This window comes from Sinocyclocheilus grahami, unplaced genomic scaffold, assembly GCF_001515645.1.
Source record: "Sinocyclocheilus grahami isolate Dianchi unplaced genomic scaffold, SAMN03320097.WGS_v1.1 scaffold55.1, whole genome shotgun sequence".
NCBI classification, from domain to species: domain Eukaryota; kingdom Metazoa; phylum Chordata; class Actinopteri; order Cypriniformes; family Cyprinidae; genus Sinocyclocheilus; species Sinocyclocheilus grahami.
The window spans coordinates 705980-724966 of NW_015505234.1; the positions used below are offsets into that span (position 1 = coordinate 705980).

At 36.4% G+C, this 18987-nt stretch overlaps 1 protein-coding gene across 1 annotated transcript; it reads left to right on the forward strand.

The window, feature by feature from the left end:
* The first annotated feature begins 676 nt into the window (after positions 1 to 676).
* Positions 677 to 16563, forward strand: LOC107583849 (neuritin-like protein). Its single transcript, XM_016270204.1, has 4 exons — positions 677 to 701; positions 769 to 921; positions 11989 to 12139; positions 15521 to 16563. The coding sequence occupies exons 1-4, from the start codon at positions 677 to 679 to the stop codon at positions 15798 to 15800; spliced, it is 609 nt and encodes a 202-aa protein (XP_016125690.1). The 3' UTR covers positions 15801 to 16563.
* Positions 16564 to 18987: the final 2424 nt, after the last annotated feature.

Below are 18987 nucleotides of genomic sequence, written 5' to 3' on the forward strand. Positions count from 1 at the left end.
CACCGAGAGCTCCTGGACTGGAACAGGCTCTGGAGTGGAATCTGAAGGCTCCTGGACTGGAGCAGGTTCTTGAGCGGATTCTGAGAGCTCCTGGACTGGAGCAGGTTCTTGAGTGGGCTCCAAGGCAGGCTCCTGGGAAGCCAGAGCAAACTCCAAAGTGGCCCATGACCTCAGAACAGCCCTGAGGTGAAAGGCGAAGACAGCCTTCTTGACGATGGCAGCAGCAGTGAAATCGGGTGACTCTGTAGCGGCCTCCATGGCCGAGACAAGGAGAGCAGGCTGCTCAGTGACCTCAGAAACCACCGAACATAGGACCACCTGAGTCGGGTCCTCCAGGGCCACCGGACTAGGGACTACCGCAGTGATGCCAGCTACTCACACTGACAATAGAGGTGGGACCACAAAACTGAAAACTAGTCCCAAATGCCTTGGGCCCCCCTTGCGAAGAGGTTCCAGACTGGCAGCCATCATGTGGAGAGGCTCTGGAAAGGCAGCCATGAAGAGACGAGACTCTGGAGTGGCGGTCATGATGGGACGAGACTCTGGAGTGGCGGCCATGATGGGACGAGACTCTGGAGTGGCGGCCATGACGGGACGAGACTCTGGAGTGGCGGCCATTTTGTGATGAGGCTCTGAACTGGCGGCCATGTCAGGACGAGACTCTGGAATGGCGGCCATGATGGGAAAAGGCACCTCTAACTGCCTCCCGTTGTGGGCAAGTCCACAAATGCCCCAAAAGACAGGTGCTCTGTGCCAAACCTCCTCCAGGTGCTGATGGGCTCATCAAAGGCATAGGTAAACAGGTCCTTGAGATCCGCATCGTTGTAGCCCAGCCCCTCTGCAGCACTCCAAAACTCCCTGGCGAATACCCTCAAATTATTCCCCTGTTGCTGGAGGGAACTGAAGGCTTCCACTTGAAGCGTACGTTGGTGGAGTGCGTTGCTGGTAGTGGAGGCTAGTAGTTGGAGGTAGCCCATTCTCCGCTGAGTCCTCATTAGGCTGTTTCGTTCTGTCAGGGAACTGGAGAGAAATGAGGCAAGGGATGCAAATGCAGGAACGAATGGGCATTTATTAATAGTAAAACCTAACAAAAACTACCCAGAGGGGGGAAAACAGGCAGGCAGGCAGGCCAAGACAGGGCACAGCACGGCAAGACAAGGCAAGGCCAGAGGAACATACACACATATGACAATGACTCTCAGACATAAACAACGAAACAGCACAGGACTGCAAACACAAGGAGAATATATAGGGAGACAAACAAGGAGGGTAACGAGGGAGACACAGGTGGAGTAACTGAAACAATAATGAGATAACAAGAAGGGCAGTGTAAGACAATAGAAAGGAGAGCACATGGCACCAACAACAAACAACAAGCCATGTGCTCAACAAACAGACACAGGGACCTCTGGTGGCCATCTAAGGCACACCAGTTGAATACTGTGACAGAAGGATTATTGAAATGGAATAATTATCATTATAGACATCATGCTTGATGTGGATTGCTAACAGGAGAAGATAATTGAAATTCTGTATTTAATCTGTTATGTGAACAGGACAGTTCAAAAGCAGGGTTGCCAGGTCTTGTGAAACAAAATGGCCAATGACTCTAGCCCACATGTAATACAACTCGAAATATGCCACTCCCATACCTAAAAAACATATTTTACAGTCACTTTTGTGCATTGTAATACACAATTTCAACTTTAAAATCACTAGTAGTAATTAAAAGTAGTAATAAAAAGTAACTCAATTGTAGGGGTTCGCCGATCCGATATTCAGGATCGGTATCGCTCCGATACTGGCATTTTCTGCAGGATCGAGGTATCGATCAGACGCAACCGATTCAAATCCGAGTGTGTATACTATTCTGTGTTATTGTTAAGCCCCATGAAAGGCACAAAACATTATAAAGCACCATGAAGTTTCCGTGCACTATATTTCAAGTGATCTGAGACCGTTCCATAGAATAATGTGAGGTACAGATGAATATTTAAGTCATTAAATTCAAGTTCTCTAAACTCTTCTCTCCACTGCAGCTGTCAGTCATCCTGCATTCAGTATTCAAACTCCGCGTCGCATTCGGTTACGACAGTCAAGATGACAAAACTCTCTCTAGGATGATACAATGTTCCTATTATTATACTTGATCTGTAGATAAACATCAGTGGTTTTGCATAAAAGAACTTTATCTTGCTGGAGTTTATAACTAATTCTAAATCATGTTACTTTCTACCGGGTGTCTGTTAGAGATCACAACACTAGAGTACAGAGCACTATGAATTGTTCTTCACGTGCACAGTAACTAAAATTTAAAGCTGTTAAAAGAAAAGGCTCAAAAAACGAACGCAAAGATTTAATACACTACGCATCAGAATCTCTTCCCTTTGTGCTTTGAACTTCTCTATGCGGAGCGCTGCACGCTGTGACTACGTGTTGCTTCAAGCGCATCATTCTGCGCACAGGATGCGCATAAGCGCTTCGTGCCGCACTGTATTGGAGCCTTTCATGTTATAATACTTTTGCGCAATGAAAGTTAATAGCCTTTCTTGTTCTGTCTTATCTATCATATGTTGCTGCCTCATTACTGTGCTATAAATGTAAAATTAATGTATTTAATTTATTGCATATATTTATATATAATTATATTTACTTGTTTTTCATGAATGTATATTACAATACAAAGAGCAATGTGTAACATTTGACCAGATTAAACCTATTTACTTTTATTTTCCCCCCCCTACTAAATAATGTTTTTTCTCTAAATGTTTAGATTTTATAAAATTATTATGAACATTTTTTGTAGAGTAACTTTTGCTGCTGAATTATCCACTAAGCTAGGTTATAATAGTATTTTTCTCATAGATTATGATTATATATTTTTTAATTTGTTATTTTTCTTTATAATGAAGTTGTCTTGATTGTGTGATCCGGTCAACACACACTGAGGTATATATATATAAAAAAAGTGCTGGTATCGGATCGGTATCGGTATTGTCCGATACTCAGAACTTTTGGTATCGGATCGGGGTCGGTTCTGAAAAAATGGTATCGTGCCACCCCTACTCAATTGCACTGGAAAACTTTGGACTTGGCAACCCAGTGTGAGAGTCACACTTGTTATTAAATAAGGTTTTCAATCCCAAACACTGACTGTGTGAAATCACACCCTGTTTATACTGCTCCATTCTGGTATCAACCACCTTACATTTCTTGTTGAATGTCACTAGGAAATAAGTTACATTACAAAAATAAAATGAATTTTAATGCTTAATAGCTACAGTATACACATGAAGTCAAATGCAGACCAGAAGATTTTTTTTTCCAGATTAATTTAAACTGCTGTGGTGGTTTAACAGATTAAAGTTGTATTTGATGTGGAAATTATTTTAATTGGGTCTTTACTGCTAAGCTCTTCCAACAAGTCCAAATCTGAATCGAATTTAAACTGCATTTAAGGGGAGAGACTCGGTGAAGGAGTTCTTCTCTGTAGTTCTTGTGATCTGTGTAGGTATATCAGTTACCTTGTTCTGGACAGATAGCAGCTGTCAAATGAATGCCAATGGATATGATATCTCTTTTCCAGGCCTTTTTGTGAGTGTCTTAGAGTCTCTCACTTTTATGAAATCACTGAGCACTTGGATCTTCTCTGTTCCAAGAGAGATAATGAAGATATACAATCGAAAGCAAGTCTTGTCTCATTTGGTCCGTTACTCCTCTTCCTTCCACCTTTTAAAGTGACACATGACTGCACGTGTGAGTGATTTTGTTATTGTGGTAGTCGCATCGCCTCCTCATGATCAAAGCCAGTGTTGAGCACATTAGCGTTGGGAAAGACGCTCCCTGCCTTTGTTTCTCTCATCTCTCCCCAACTCTCTCCCATATCACAAATGAAACCGCAATCCCACGGGGTCTTCAAAATTTTGTAAACTCTTTTGGGAATTGTGCATGTTTATATGTGTTACATCTCTCTGAGTATTTGAGGGCTGTGCGTGAGAAAAACATTCGTTAGAGCAAAATAAAAAGATTCCTTTTAATATGCATATTTCCACCACTGGCTTTTGAAATATCCAGCAAGCAAGGATAAGTTTAGTTTCTTTTAGCTTGTGTGGCTGGTTTGTCTCTTATGCCACACAAAGTGTAAAATGAAGTGAGCTTTGGTGTCATGGTGGATATAACTCACTGCCACAACTACTGAACACAATAAGGAGAAAAGGTCTGTACTAACAAGCAGAAACCCGTCTCCCACCTCTTTTTGAGCTCCATTTTGTTCCAGTTAGTCCTCCTCACCTGGAGGACCACCTTATAGTGCGTCAAGTAGATTTTTCATCCATGTTAAAGAAGATTCCATTTATACTCGTTTAAAAAAAAAATATTCAGGTTCAATAGCAAAATGTTCTGTCCCAATTTACAGTGCATATCTCTGTATCACATCCAGTCACTTTCCTCCCAGTTTTATGAAAGAAATTAACAGCTGGCGAATGCTCTTCTTCTCATCCCCCGCAGCCTCCCTCCATTCAGTGTTCTGGGAGTGAAGGTGTGAATGGAAAACCGGAGAGGTTAACCAATCACTTGGAAAGGGGACTTTGCTGGCATGAGCTAATTATCAGAATTTGTTTGTGCTATTGCAGGCGGCTTCACTGGAAGCCCTGTTTCAGAGTTAGCTCGGGGAATAGAGGCTCTCCTCGCCTTTCGCACACTATGCTGTCACTGCTAGGATTATTAGCTTGTCGTCCCTAACGATGCTACGCAAGAGAGGGCCACAGTTACCATAGAAAAAGTTGCCATAGTGCAGCAATAAAACTTTGCAGCAATGCCCCCACTGCCTCTAATTTTAAACAAAGTAACAGTTCTTTCATTCTGCAGAGTTGTGCAATCAGCATGTGCCTAATGTGTCCCACTGAAACTTGGTTAGATGACAGTGAATTCAATTTGTACCATACAGGAAGATTTATCTTTAGCTTTATTTTAGGTGCTTCTATTAAATTTGTACTAAATGGTGAAGATTTGGTTTATTACTATGGTTGCAAAACAACCATTATCCATTTATAAACGTGAGGTGACAAATTAAGGTTATAAAAACATTGTGGGAACATTATTTTGAAAATGTATAAAATGTTGAAATGTCCAGTTTTCTTGTTGCAGTTGTAACATTATTTAAAAAAGGGAATCATTTAAGGTTTTAAAGGGAACTCCACCATTAATATGTGAGGGCATTTGGACAGAATCACTGTTTTAGCATTTAGCATTACGGCTTTAGATTAAATGCACCAGTTCAGCTAGGATCTGGAGGTACTTGCTTGCCTGTGTGGGGGGTTTCCTTCCTTGTCTGGTTGCCGAAAGGGGTTTCCCAAGGTTGCTGATTGGCTGGAAGCTCAGTCTTGGGAAGCCAGTGGTTGGGCGTTGGCTGCCGACGTGGAGCTGTGGCCTGCAGTTGAAGTTTATACGGCACTCTTTCAGAGATGCGGCGTTAGGCAAACTTAACTCAAAACACGAAACTCTCAACGGAAAATAAAATAAACTAAAGCAATAGAAATAGAAGTAAAGTTTGACAAGACCAGGTGGCGTTTCTCCTCATGGTTTTGGAGGAGATGGGGTGTAAGCCAGAGCACGCTCAAAACTAAATAAGCATGATTTAAAAGAAAAACAACAAGGCTCGAAAAGGCAAGAAGGAAGAGCGCGAGAGAGAGAGACAAAAAGCAAAGCTTAATGGTGTTTCTAGTATTTAAACCAGGCTGTTTAACACACCCCAAATGGGGTTTTGACCAATTAGATGTCGTCGTTGCTCGGGGTGTTGTATATTCCTCTTCCCCATTCATAAATCAAATGTTCTTTTATCGGTCACATGGCCCGTGTTTTTCCCGCTCTTTGCACAGTATAGTTTTGGACATGATTTCTATAACAAGAATATGATACATTTGACAAAGAAGTGATTGGAAGAAACGTTTCAAGCATGAATTCTCAAACTCACACATACCAAACCTGAATACGAACCATTAAGCGATTCAATAGTTATTAAAAATACATACACAATAAATGATTAAGACCTGATAAGTCACATGTAGGTTACATACATAATATGGAGTTATATATATAGCAATGATTAGTTGCTCGAGTCTTTTTAGTGTCATTTAGGTGCATGGAAAGGCAGTTTCCGTGCCATTCTGTGAATGCATGAAGACCAGAGATTAAGAGGTCTGTAAGGAATCTCTGAAAGTCTGTTCTTTGTCGTGAGGTGGGGGATGTCAGTTCTAAAGCACTCGTGACTGTAGTTACTATCATGTGATGGTCATGCGGTCATCTCTTTGACCATTTAATCTTGATTACTTGCCCTAAAATTGACAATCTCCTTGGAATTGTCAATAAGTGTTCTTTTGTTTAAATGCTGTGAGCTACTCAAAGCTGCTAGTTGGTTCAGGCTTGGGGCCAGGATCTGATTTATGAACATCCTGTTGTCTTGGGCCTCTGTGGAATTCGTCTCGTGTTTCAACCAGGTTTTGACCAAATCTTAGATTGTCTGATTCGGTCTGATACCCTACAGGATGTTCCGAGAATGTGGTTCTAAGAAAGTTTTCTCTCAATGTTATGAGAACGCATATCAAATATCAATAGTGTTATAAGAACGTTCCAACTGTGACAATGTTTCTTGTTATCTGGTAAATGATGTTTAACATTATAAAATAAAGACTGTTCAGAATGATTTTCAGTAATGTGTCTGTTTATTGCTATTATTACAATTAATTTGCTAATTATGTGACCCTTACACTCTTAAAAATAAAGGTTCTTTATTGGTATCTGTGGTTCCATGAAGAACCTTTAACATCAATTGAAACTTTCCATTGTACAAAAGGTTCTGTATAGTAGAAAAAAGTATTTAAATTCTTTACACTAAGAGAAAAAATAAGTTTGTTTTAAGAACCGTTCACTGAAAGGTTCTTTGAAGAACCAAAATTAGTTAATCTATGACATCACTGTGAAAACCCCCTTTTGGAACCTTTATTTTTAAGACTTTTTGTAAAACCATGTGTTCAAGCACAAATAAATGCTTTAATATTTTGAATAACGTAGATGCTTGAGTCAGTTCACTTGTATTGTATATCCCCATAAATAAAGGCATTACCCTTAAATACATAACCACCCATATGCTGTATATAATGAAGTGTCTGTCTAGAGCTGTACTGCTAGTGCTTTTGATTGAGCTGTGCTCCCAGCAGGCACTGTGGTAAAGTCTTAATGAGTTCTGCCCAATGCAGTCTCTTACATCACACAAAGTATCAGTGTTACCTGTCTTCCAGAGCTTTGTCCTGATCCCTCAATATTGCACTGTGTATGGGTTCAACAAATGTCTTTATTTAATTTCATCAGGGCAAAGATAAAAATATGTACAGTATCTCACAGACGTGAGTACACTCACTACTTTACATTGTAGCAAAGTGTCATTTCAAAATGTGAGGGGTGTACTCACTTCTGTGAGATACTGTATATATTTGCTCCCTCAAAAAAGGAAAAGAGAAATACTGAAAATTATAATAAAATATTAAATTCTTAATAAGATAAATTCTTAGGTATCATTAATGGGACATATAATAATCATTAACAATCTAAGCTTTTCAAAGCATGTTTTGTTGTCTATTGAGTTTTCCACAAGGATTTGAACATCCGGAAATTCCATATACACCCTCTTTACTTCCTTATTCCTTCGTGAACAGTTTGACTATGAGTATAAAGAGCAGAAATTGGCCAAAATTCTATGGCAACCTGCCTGCATGTCTACTTAAACCAATGAAACTTATTTACATGCACTACTGTGTTTGTGAATGCAAATCTTCTTGAACCGACAAATAAAAATTATTTTCATTTATTTTGTTGTGCTCCCAGTGGGATGTCTGTGAGAGGCACATGTAGCAAACCTCAGCAGCAAATCTGCTTGCTCAGCATTTGTCTGGCTAAAGCTTGCATATTCAACCTCATGAATAGAAGATGGGCACATATGTGGCCTAAATCTCCATCATCACTTGCCCATCTTATACTCCACAGGTCATCTGAATTCAGCATCTTTAATCTGTAATGAATTTAAGGTTTGAAGTCAATAAGTCAATAGTACTTAGTCGATAGATAGATAGATAAATAGTACTATTTTTCTAACTCGTGTCTGAGTCACGCTAGGGACAGGAAATTATGCAACTGTTTTGCTCTAAGCGCTCTTAACGCTCCACATTATTTATTATGACGTTTTTGTTTCAAGGTTTCGTAACATGCTCCTTAAAGGGATGACGTTACAGTGCTTGATTATGCATTGTGTAATGGTCTGAGTACCTGTATGGTGATTTCTACAACTAGAATGAACTATTTATATTGCATGAACTGTATTGCGCGTTTAAGTAGCAGTGTTACATCATATATTCTGTCTTGGAGTAGGTTATATTAATTTTGAAGCTTTAAAGAGACCTAAAACTTACTATACAATTAATATTATAATATGTGACCCTGGAGCACAAAACCAGTCTTAAGTCGCTTGGGTATATTTGTAGCAATAGCCAAAAAAACATTGTATGGGTCAAAATTATCGATTTTTCTTTTATGCCAAAAATCATTAGGATATTAAGAAAAGATCATGTTCCATGAAGATATTTTGTAAATTTCCTACCGTAAATATATAAAAACTTAATTTTTGATTAGTAATATGCATGGCTAAGAACTTCATTTGGACAACTTTAAAGGCGATTTTCTCAGTATTTAGATTTTTTTTGCACCCTCAGATTCCAGATTTTCAAATAGTTGTATCTCGGCCAACTATTGTCCTATCCTAACAAACCATATATCAATGGAAAGCTTATTCATTCAGATGATGTATAAATCTCAATTTCAAAAAATTGACCCTTGTGGTCCAGGGTCACATATAATATTAATATTTAATCTGGAGTATAAATTTTATATGAATGTAATTAGTTATATAAAATTATATATATATATATATATATATATATATATATTCATTTAATAATAAAACATGAGAAACTTGAAATACGATAGTAACTGGTTATGATTGGCTGAGCGCCAAAGCGAGTAAACGGACTTGGTGTGAGCGTGTTTTATGCAAATTACTAGCGGTTATTAAACATCCGGATTCAACGATATATAAAATTATATATATATATATATATATATATATATATATATATAATTTATTTTATATAAATATATTTAATTATTTTATATGATTACTACTAGCATATTTAATTTGAAATTGATACACCCAGTTCAAATGCTGCCTATTTTTTTATTCCTTTCCCAGTTTCTCTTTTCTTTCTCATTCACTCTCTGCAGTGCCCTCTCATGCAAGTGCCCTGTTTTATATTATTTATTTATTTAAGAACCCTATGGACACCCCGTGGATCTCTGGCACCACAGATTAAAAATTCTCACTGAGCTGAATGGGCCAGGCCAGATCACGCTGTGTGTGGGTGAACAGCACTCAGATATATCAGAGCTTGGATTACACAACATCAGTAATAACTTTACTAATGCAGGCAGTGGTACAGACTACTCTTCAACACGCTTGAGCATCGGCCAGAGATACAAATTCAGAGATATGTAATTGGACACAGTAAGTTCTTGTCTCCGTTTTGATCTGATGAGACTTTTTGGTCATATCCACTTCTTAGATGATTTAATTTTCCTCCCAGGCTGCTCAGGTTTGTTGTTTGTATGTGGTATGGTCTGTACTGCATGTAAATGTTTCTGGAATGGTTAATCTGTAACACTTTCCCATTAGTTCAGGTTAATTCATTCATTAACTAGCATTAACTAACAAAGAGCAATACATTTGTTACAGTATTTATTAATATTAGTTAATGTTAGTTAAAAAAAATACAACTGGCCATTGTTAGTTCATGTTAGCTTATATCCATAATAATATTAACATAAAACTTTTGTGTGAATGTTGCTCTCTGGAATACTTGATTCTGATTGGTCAATCGCATTATTCAGTGGTCAAATTTTTCGTCATACTCACTATACTCATTAAACTCAACTTTAGTATATTCCTGTAATATTGTTGCAGTGTTCGTCTTTTTGCTAGGCCGATTTTAGTAATGGACTTTTTTTTCTTCTTCTTTTTTTTTTTTTAGGAATCTTTCAGGTAATATACAGAGATAAAATATGTAATAATTGAATCTCAACTCAATACATCATGTCCACATATTTATTTGGTGAGTAACCATGTAAGCAAGATAAACTTTTTTTTTTTTTTACATTTTGCGATAGTAGCCAACTTGTTTTACATTATCCCTTATAATTTTAGTATTGATAGTTCTATTGAGTCTCGTATTGAGTGATGGTTGTCTAAATTTCCCCTTTGGCATCATGAAAGCACTTCAGTCTTTCTGATTTCTTCAGTCATTTCCATTTTCGTGCAATGCTTCAGTGATTGTGAAAGAATTCTTTGTCTTCTCCTCCTCTAATGTATGCCTTGGTTTTCTCTCCTTCTCCAGATCTTCATTAAATGTGGATGGGGTTGAGTGAAACCAATAATCCTTATACCTCACTGCAAAAACATAGCTGAAAATCAATAGGTTTGCAGCAGTGTGGGAATAAAGCTAGCGGGGGTACTTGGATGGGAGGAAGAGAGAGAGAAAACTCTATCCTATCAAATATTAATCATTCATTTCCTCAAGGGAATTAGGAGAGTGCTTGTGATTTACTGTATGACCCAATTAAGATCTTCCTGCATATCTCTCTTAGGTTGAGCGTTACTTCCATCTTTGGGTTTTATTGTCAATAGGTATAGGTTATAGAGATTGAGAGACAACAAGGTGCAAGCAATGGTGGTTGGGAGAACGCTGGCACATGCACAAACCCATCCAACAAAAATATGTTCTAAAAACATTTAGCTAATGTTCCCATCAAGTTATGAAAAAAAAAAATCGGAATGTTCTCTGAACATTCAAAACGTCCATTTTTAATAATGTTTTTTTCTTGGTTATGCCAGTGTTACCATTCTATCATTTTGCAAAAATTATTGGAACCTTACTTAATTATGGGGACATAACATTTAAAAAATGTTACACAAATGTCTAACTAAAATGTTTCAGAAATAAAACATGAATGATGTATACATAATGATTTTGTGTTAATGTTTTGAGAACAATTTAAAGGCCAGATCACTTTTTGAACAAATGTTCTATTAACATAGCTGTAAGAATGTTTTTTCATTAGTTTGAGAGAACCTTGTCTGAACGTTAGCCAAACATTCCCTGTTAAACTTTGGTAGCTTTGGTAAAAAAAAAAAGTGTAGATAAGCAAGCGTCTGGAGCTCCTAACACATGACAGCTCAGAGCATTTCTATTGAATTTTTCTCTCATATCCTCAAGGTTAGAGATCTATTACCCTGTGTTCTGTTCTAACAATGAAATGTAGAACTATACTCTTTATAAACAATTTATAAATAACCAAGATGCCCACAAATCCAGCAGTGGTGGCATTGAAGGAGTGTTTTCTCATCAGGTCTGTAAAGGATGTAGTGAAAGCCATTCAATGCCACCCTGCTGGTCTGTTTATGACTTTGCCTATGTTTTGGGGAATGAGTGTATTTTTATTTATTTATAAAAATCTCATTTGTATTTGAGCTTTTGAAAAAAATCTCATTTACTCACCCTCAAGTTACACACATAAGATATTTTGAAGAATGTTTGTAACCAAACAGTTGACGGTACCCATTGACTTCCAAAGTATGGAGAAAAGTACTACTGAAGTCAGTGGCTACCATCAACTCTTTGGCTACCAAAATTCTTCAGAATATCTTCTTTTGTGTTCAAAACAAGAAATAAATGCATACAGGTTTGGAGCGACACAAGGGTGAGTAAATGATGACAGAATTTTCATTTTTGGGTGAAGTATACCTTTAATCTTTCATCTTAAGTTACAATTACTGAATTTATTTTTAAGTTTAAATTAATTTTGTTAATTGTTTGTCTATATTTGTTCTAGTGCTTGTCCCTAGTCCATGTTCTGCTGCAGCCACAAAGAAGTGCAGCTCCATCTATAAAGGGTTTGCCCAGTGTCTGCTTGCCCTAGGAGACAGTCTGTCTGTCAGCTCCCAAAAAGACGAGGATACGCAGGAGATCGACTCTATTTGCAAGTAAGGAAAAAACCTGGAACAACACAAGCATCACTGTATATTCTGTACATATACACTACTGTTCAAAATTATATATTTTTAATGAAATTAATGCTTTTATTCAGCAAGGATGCATTCAAATGATCAAAAGTGACAGTAAATACTTTAACATTGTTACACAATAATGGGTGCGGAAAATTCAGCTTTGCCATCACAGGAATACATTTAAAATTTTACATTTACACTTAAAAAATATCCGAAGAGAAAATTATTTTAAATTGTAATAATATTTCATAATATCACTGTTTTACTGTATTCTTAGTCAAATCAATGCAGCCTTGGTTGAGCATAAGATGCTCATTTCAAAAACATAAAAATAACCTCTTACCCAAACTTTTGAAAGGTAGTAAATATTTCCACATGAATACACTAATGAAAAGAACAGATTCAGATTAATTTTTACCTGGGTTTTGTTTTACCAGAACATTTCCACATCTCCATCATACATCTTACTATAATGCATAAAATATTAGTCTCATATAAAAAAAAAAAAAAAATGGAAATCATAATTTCCTTTTATCAAAATATCACAATAGTGACCATAGGAGTTCATTTTTTATTATTTTTAGTGGTAAAACAGCACATGCTTTAACAATGGATTTGACGAATTGTGATGTTTTGTGGTTTATTTGACAACACAGGACACTCCGTCCTGTTCGACAAAATAGCAGAAATCATCATGAATTATAACTAAATCTCATGGGCAAATTTTAGCTTTTTATTTCCATCCTAGATGAGAACATAATTAAATATTTTTCTACTTTTGGAGCTGTGGTGTGCCAACTTTGATTTTCCTGTTTTCCATTCTAGGTTCCATCCTCTTCATTTTGTTCCCATTGTGTAAATAGTGACATTACATTTTATTTTAACATTAGTCCGAGTTAAAGCTTTGCCAGAGCATATTTCTGAAAATCTGGCATACTTTTTTTATACTAATATTGTCCAAATAAAACATCAGCATATTCATATTTTGATATGTTACAGAGATCAAAGGGTCCCGCATAACAGGAATGACCCACCAACACATTTACTCCTCTGTATAGCCACATTAAATGCCTCGCTCACACCACAGGATTATTTGCTTGTACGCCATTCATTGTGTTGTCACAGAGAGAATGTGATATAGAGTATCACAGTTCACTGATATGACACCTCATTCATTCTCTATCTCCCTACATTGCCTTTCATCTCATTTTCTGTTGCTCCCTTCTACTCTTTTCTCCATTTCTTCCTCAGCTCACTCATCTTTCCATTCCTCCCAAGTGCTGGATATTCTAATTCTAAGACTAGATCCTCCAGGTACCAATTAAAACCTCCACTGAGCTCACTGTTCGTATGCACATATGCATAAACACAGGTATGCACGATCTTGCACACGTTCACACACGGGTTCTCGGGATATATATCTGATCATCTGTCAGGGGATCTTTTGGAACAGCAACATTCTCCCACCAGATTGCAAAGTGTCAGGCTTAGGCCAGAGATCTGTGAGGAACATTTAAGAAAAGAATTGGTAGTGAAGGACATTTGTGGCGTTGAAGGACAGACTTCCACTAACCGCACACAATACATCACTGTTTAATAGACTGCGCTTCAGTCTATTTAAGAACCGGCGTTTTAACTAAAAAGGCTGTTTCTTCAGTGGGAACTTTTATGTCCCTGAGGTTGAGTTTTATCAAAACAGATTTTTTTTTTTCTTTTTGTTATACGAAGGTCAAAAATGAAACTTGTGAAACTCTTGGGAACTCTTACTTTTTGCCTACATCATTTATTTCTGCTACTTTTTGTGTGTAGATTGTTTTACTCAGACTTTTAGAGTTAAAACATGAAAATCCATCATTAAAAAAAACGAGTATTACAAAAAATGATGGTAATACTTTAGAATAGTAAACACATATTCACTATTAACTAAGAGTTTTCCCTCAATAAACTCCAGATTTAATAAGGTAATTGTTAAGTTTAAGTATGTGGTAGGATTAAGGGATCTAAAATATGGCCATGCGGAATAAGGCATTAATATGTGCTTTATAATTACTAATAAACAGCCAATATGCTAGTAATATGTATGCTATTAAAGGGGTCATATGATGTTGCTAAAAATAACATTATTTTGTGTATTTGGTGTAATGAAATATGTTTATGCAGTTTAAGGTTAAAAAAACATTATTTTCCACATACTGTACATTATTGTTTCTCCTTTATGCCCCGCCTTTCTGAAACGCGTCGATTTTTACAAAGCTCATCGTTCTGAAAAGCGAGGTGTGCTGTGATTGGCCAGCTATCCAGTGCATTATGATTGGCCGAATACCTCAAGCGTGTGACGGAAATGTTACGCCCCTACCATACTGTGATGATGCCGTCAGGCCAGAGCGATGATTCAAAAACATTAAAACCCATTATAAACGAGGCATTCGTTGCATCCAGTGGGGACATAATTATGGATTATAATAACTTATACTTTTTACGCGTTGCGTTGCATCGCGCCACGTAAACATAAAACTATGTCTGCATTTGTGATCGGAGAAATGACAAACAACAAGCCCTGCTTTACACTGCTCAAAACTCGCGTTTGAATCATCAGTGGAAAATTCTTTAAATATAAAAAACTTACTTGCTGAGTCAGAAAAGCCGGCATTGTAGTCTACTCTTCCAGGATCAGAGAAAGGAAAAATTGAAATCGCATCATATGACCCCTTTAAGCAACTTGTTAGTAGTGAGAATTGGTCCTTAAAATAAAGTGTTACCACGATGATAATTTAACAAAGAGTAAAATAATCATTAACAATGATTTACTGTCCATCAGTTGTTATGTTATTTTCATCACTATCAATAATTTTGATGATTTGAATAATGATAATGATGTTTTATCAAAAATTGGTGTACTTGGTTACCAAGGAGACAACAGGCCAGAGAAGAGCAAAATGAAAATATGAGATGAGATGTGTGGAAAATATGGGAAAATCTGAACAGAATATTTTTATTTATCTTAGAACAGGCTGTAATTTTGTCTTATTGTGAAAATATTTGTAATTGTGTATTTTTTGGATACATAAAATGCTAAAAAAAAAGTTGAAAATTTCCACCACTATATATTTTTTTATTATTATTACAGAATGCTATTGTCAAAGAAATATTTAAAAAATGGCAGGAAAAAATTTTGTTCTGTATCCTTGCATCAAGCTTTTTGCTTTCACAAAAATATTTTCACTCCAGTGTTTTACCTGTTCATCGTTATTTATGCTTTAATTATTTATGCTTGTTATTTATGGTTCTCACTCATTAGCTTGTAGATTAGTTATTAATTATCCACAACATTTAACCTTATGCTTGTGTCTGTTGCAGATCCTGGGATGATTTTCATGACTGTGCAAATGTGGCCATGGCCGGCTGCCCTGAGGAGGCTGCTGTGGTGTGGGAGTCTCTGAGACAAGAGTCCAAAAAGATGCAGTTTTCTGGAAACCTGTATGAGATGTGCTCCAGTCGTAGCCAATCAGCAGCTGCCTCTGATTCCCAAAGCCCCGATGAGACCAATCAGGAGTTGTTAAAGGGACGCGCTAGTCATACAAGCCTGACCTTTCTGACCTTCTGTTTGCCTGTACTACTACTGTTTCCATGGATATAATCGCATCCCAAGACTCACCTCAGAGTTCAAATATTCAGCACATAAGACAACGATACTGACTGGTTTGGTTCTGACATTTTCATGTAGTAGAATAAGATTAATTTTATGCTTCAAATCAAATTTTTCAGAACAAAAAGAATGAAGAATTTCCACACAAAGGACGCTTGTTTTCAAAAAACACATGTTTTCAGGTCCAAACGCTTGCTTCTATTATTTATTTTTTGTTGATTTAAAATCTTCTTAAAATAGCTAACTTCATTTTAAGCACAATCAAGGCACACATTTCATTCATAGGAGGACCAAAATGCACCTCAAACGACTCCAGGCCTGACGAGGATGAATCAAAGATGGCGAAAGACAATTCTAAACATTTGAACCCCTTCATCTAAGAGGAAATTAAAAGAAGGTCTACTGCAATAGATTATCACATTGGTGAGCTATGAGTATCAAAGCAATGTAAAGAGCCCTCAAAAATTTTATTATTTCACTCTGTAGTGTAATCTTCTTTTGTAGGATCCTGAGATAATTAAGTTTAAGGATTACACCAAATAAAAGTAAATCTAAGCAACACGGCTCACCTACAGGCTTTGCCTGGGAACAGGCTTGTCAGACTTTGCAGTCTATAGTCTGAATGCCTTTGGGTGACGGTTTAAACCCAGTTTATTAATGACGGGTTCATTGATTCAGTTTTACGAACAGCACAACATTATGCTTCAAGGTGTTTTTGTACTAGTCTGAATCAGTATGGAACTGCTCTTCATTTGATGTCGGTCAGAGTACTGTGTATATATTGTATAGTCTTACATTACCTCATAGCTAAATTTTTATTTTTTCAAATATGTGTATTTGTAATAACACAAGAAATGATGGATTAGCTTAAAAAGTCATGATGGTACAGTAATGTAAAAATGACCGATATGCTTTAAAGAAGATCTTTATGTGAATAAGTATATTATATGAAACACATTATCATTTAGTGCATAATGAACAGATTAGGCAAATCAACAGAGGTGAACTCATTAACATCAAAAAGATCAAATTGTGAATGATTATCACCATAAATATAAGCATACAATGTATTCCTATGTATACATGACTTTGTGTGTAAAGCAAAGTTGTTTTTTTCGCGGATCAGCTTTCATTACTTCCACTCAACGCTTTGCTCTGCTCCGCTCAGCGGATTCCTCAGTCAATGTGAGTTATGTTTAATTTTTAGGCTTAATTGGCAATCAATCATGTTTGCCACTGCAGTGAACTTATTAAGGAGGGCAAACGCCATTTATTTACTTTAATAGGGGAGGGTTGCCACTTATGTCTCAAATTTTGCTTTTGTGTAGTAGACTGACTATCAACACGTGCTTTTCTTCAATACCAAATTAATTGTCATAGCCAGTGATGTAGTACAATCTAATAAAAATATGTCTAAATAACACAGTAAGGGCTAATATGTACAAATGGTATGTGTACATCACTCCTTGTTACATAGAGCATATTAATATCTCTATTTATAATCTTCAATAATATATGGAGGCAGTTATAATTTTCTTGATAGATGCATTTTATGAATCGCATGAAAAACAATTGTGTTTTCTCTTTTTATTTTGATATTATATATTGCTAATTGCTCACCCATTTGAAGCTGTGCCCCGAAGTCTACAAACATTTTTTTTTAAATGATCTCACATTGTTAAAGGTGTCTGAAAGAATATTTTAAATGCTTCTTGTTTTTCTGTCTGTCTGCACAATTATTTGCTATACATACCAGTATATTCTATACATTATATAAATAAAACTATTGCTATTACATAAATAAAAAGTGATGGCTGGTAAACTTGTTGAAAGTAACTGGGATTTTCCCCTGCTTTATGCTATATAAAAACATAACTGTTTTTACAGCTAGCAGAATGTGTATAAATCTCTAATTCTCACTTTGGATGGCATTTTTTTTATTTCTCTACCTCTTCCAGATATTAATAATCCATGTGCCACAGATGCCTCTGTAAACACAGACACACCTTCAGTTAGCAAGACGGCTGAATCCTGCTCAGAACATATATATCAACACTCAACCGTGGTATGAGAACAACCATTTTTGTGGTCATTACTATGTAACATTTCTCTTGAAATCATGAATTGTGTAGGTTTGTACAGAAAACATGAACAAATGTGTTTTGAAAATCAGTGTAGTTGATTTTATTGGCAAAGTACAACTCTTTGGTTCGTGTTGTAGTAGGGCAGCTAGAATACTTCTCCATGTTCAGGGTTTAAATTGGGCCGGGGCTGTTTTAATATTTAAAATACAATTCGTTAGGCAACATCACACAACTTTTTCACCATTACGACTGTTTAATAGTTCTATAAACAGTTCAATAAGCAAATACAATAATATTAGGTCACTTACATTTTAGGCGGGACCACAGCGCACCTCACTGCAAACAGCCGATTCATTGCTGATTGATTCCGTGTTTTGAACGAATCGGTTGAGTCAAAGTTTCATTAGCCCATGCATACAAATCTGATGAATCAGCAGTTTGAACGAATTGTTTGAATGAACGTCTCAGTGACTCACTCATTAAACGCTCACTACTGGCACCTACTGGCGTTTTAATTTCGTTGAAAAGTATCATTTCCACCATCATTTCTTGTTTGTACATTCAAAAATATTTAAAAGAATCTCATAATATTATTTAATGCCGTTGTATTTTTCAGTGTAAATGATTTAATTTGATAGCGTATAGATAATCACATTATTATAATTTAATTTATAGATCAAATGTAAAAATCGTAAATGAAAGTATTAATGAGATTATTGGGAAAATGCCCTCTATAAAGGTAAAAAAAATGCCCTTGGATAAAATATAAAAAAACAGCAGATTTATGTCACAGCTGATAGAAAACAGATGAGAATATTGCTTCAGAATAAATCATATTTGCAAAAAACAAAACACACACATACACACACACACATATATATGTGTATATATATATATATATATACACATATATATGTGTATATATATATATATATATACACATATATACTGTATATATAAGCTCCATACCATTTTATAAAAGTTAAGAGTCAGCCACGCCTACCTAAAACAGCTCGTTCTAACACGCCCCCACATGTCTACGTCGCTATGTGGGAAGATTTGCATAACGCCATCCAAATGTTCACGCAAAGAAA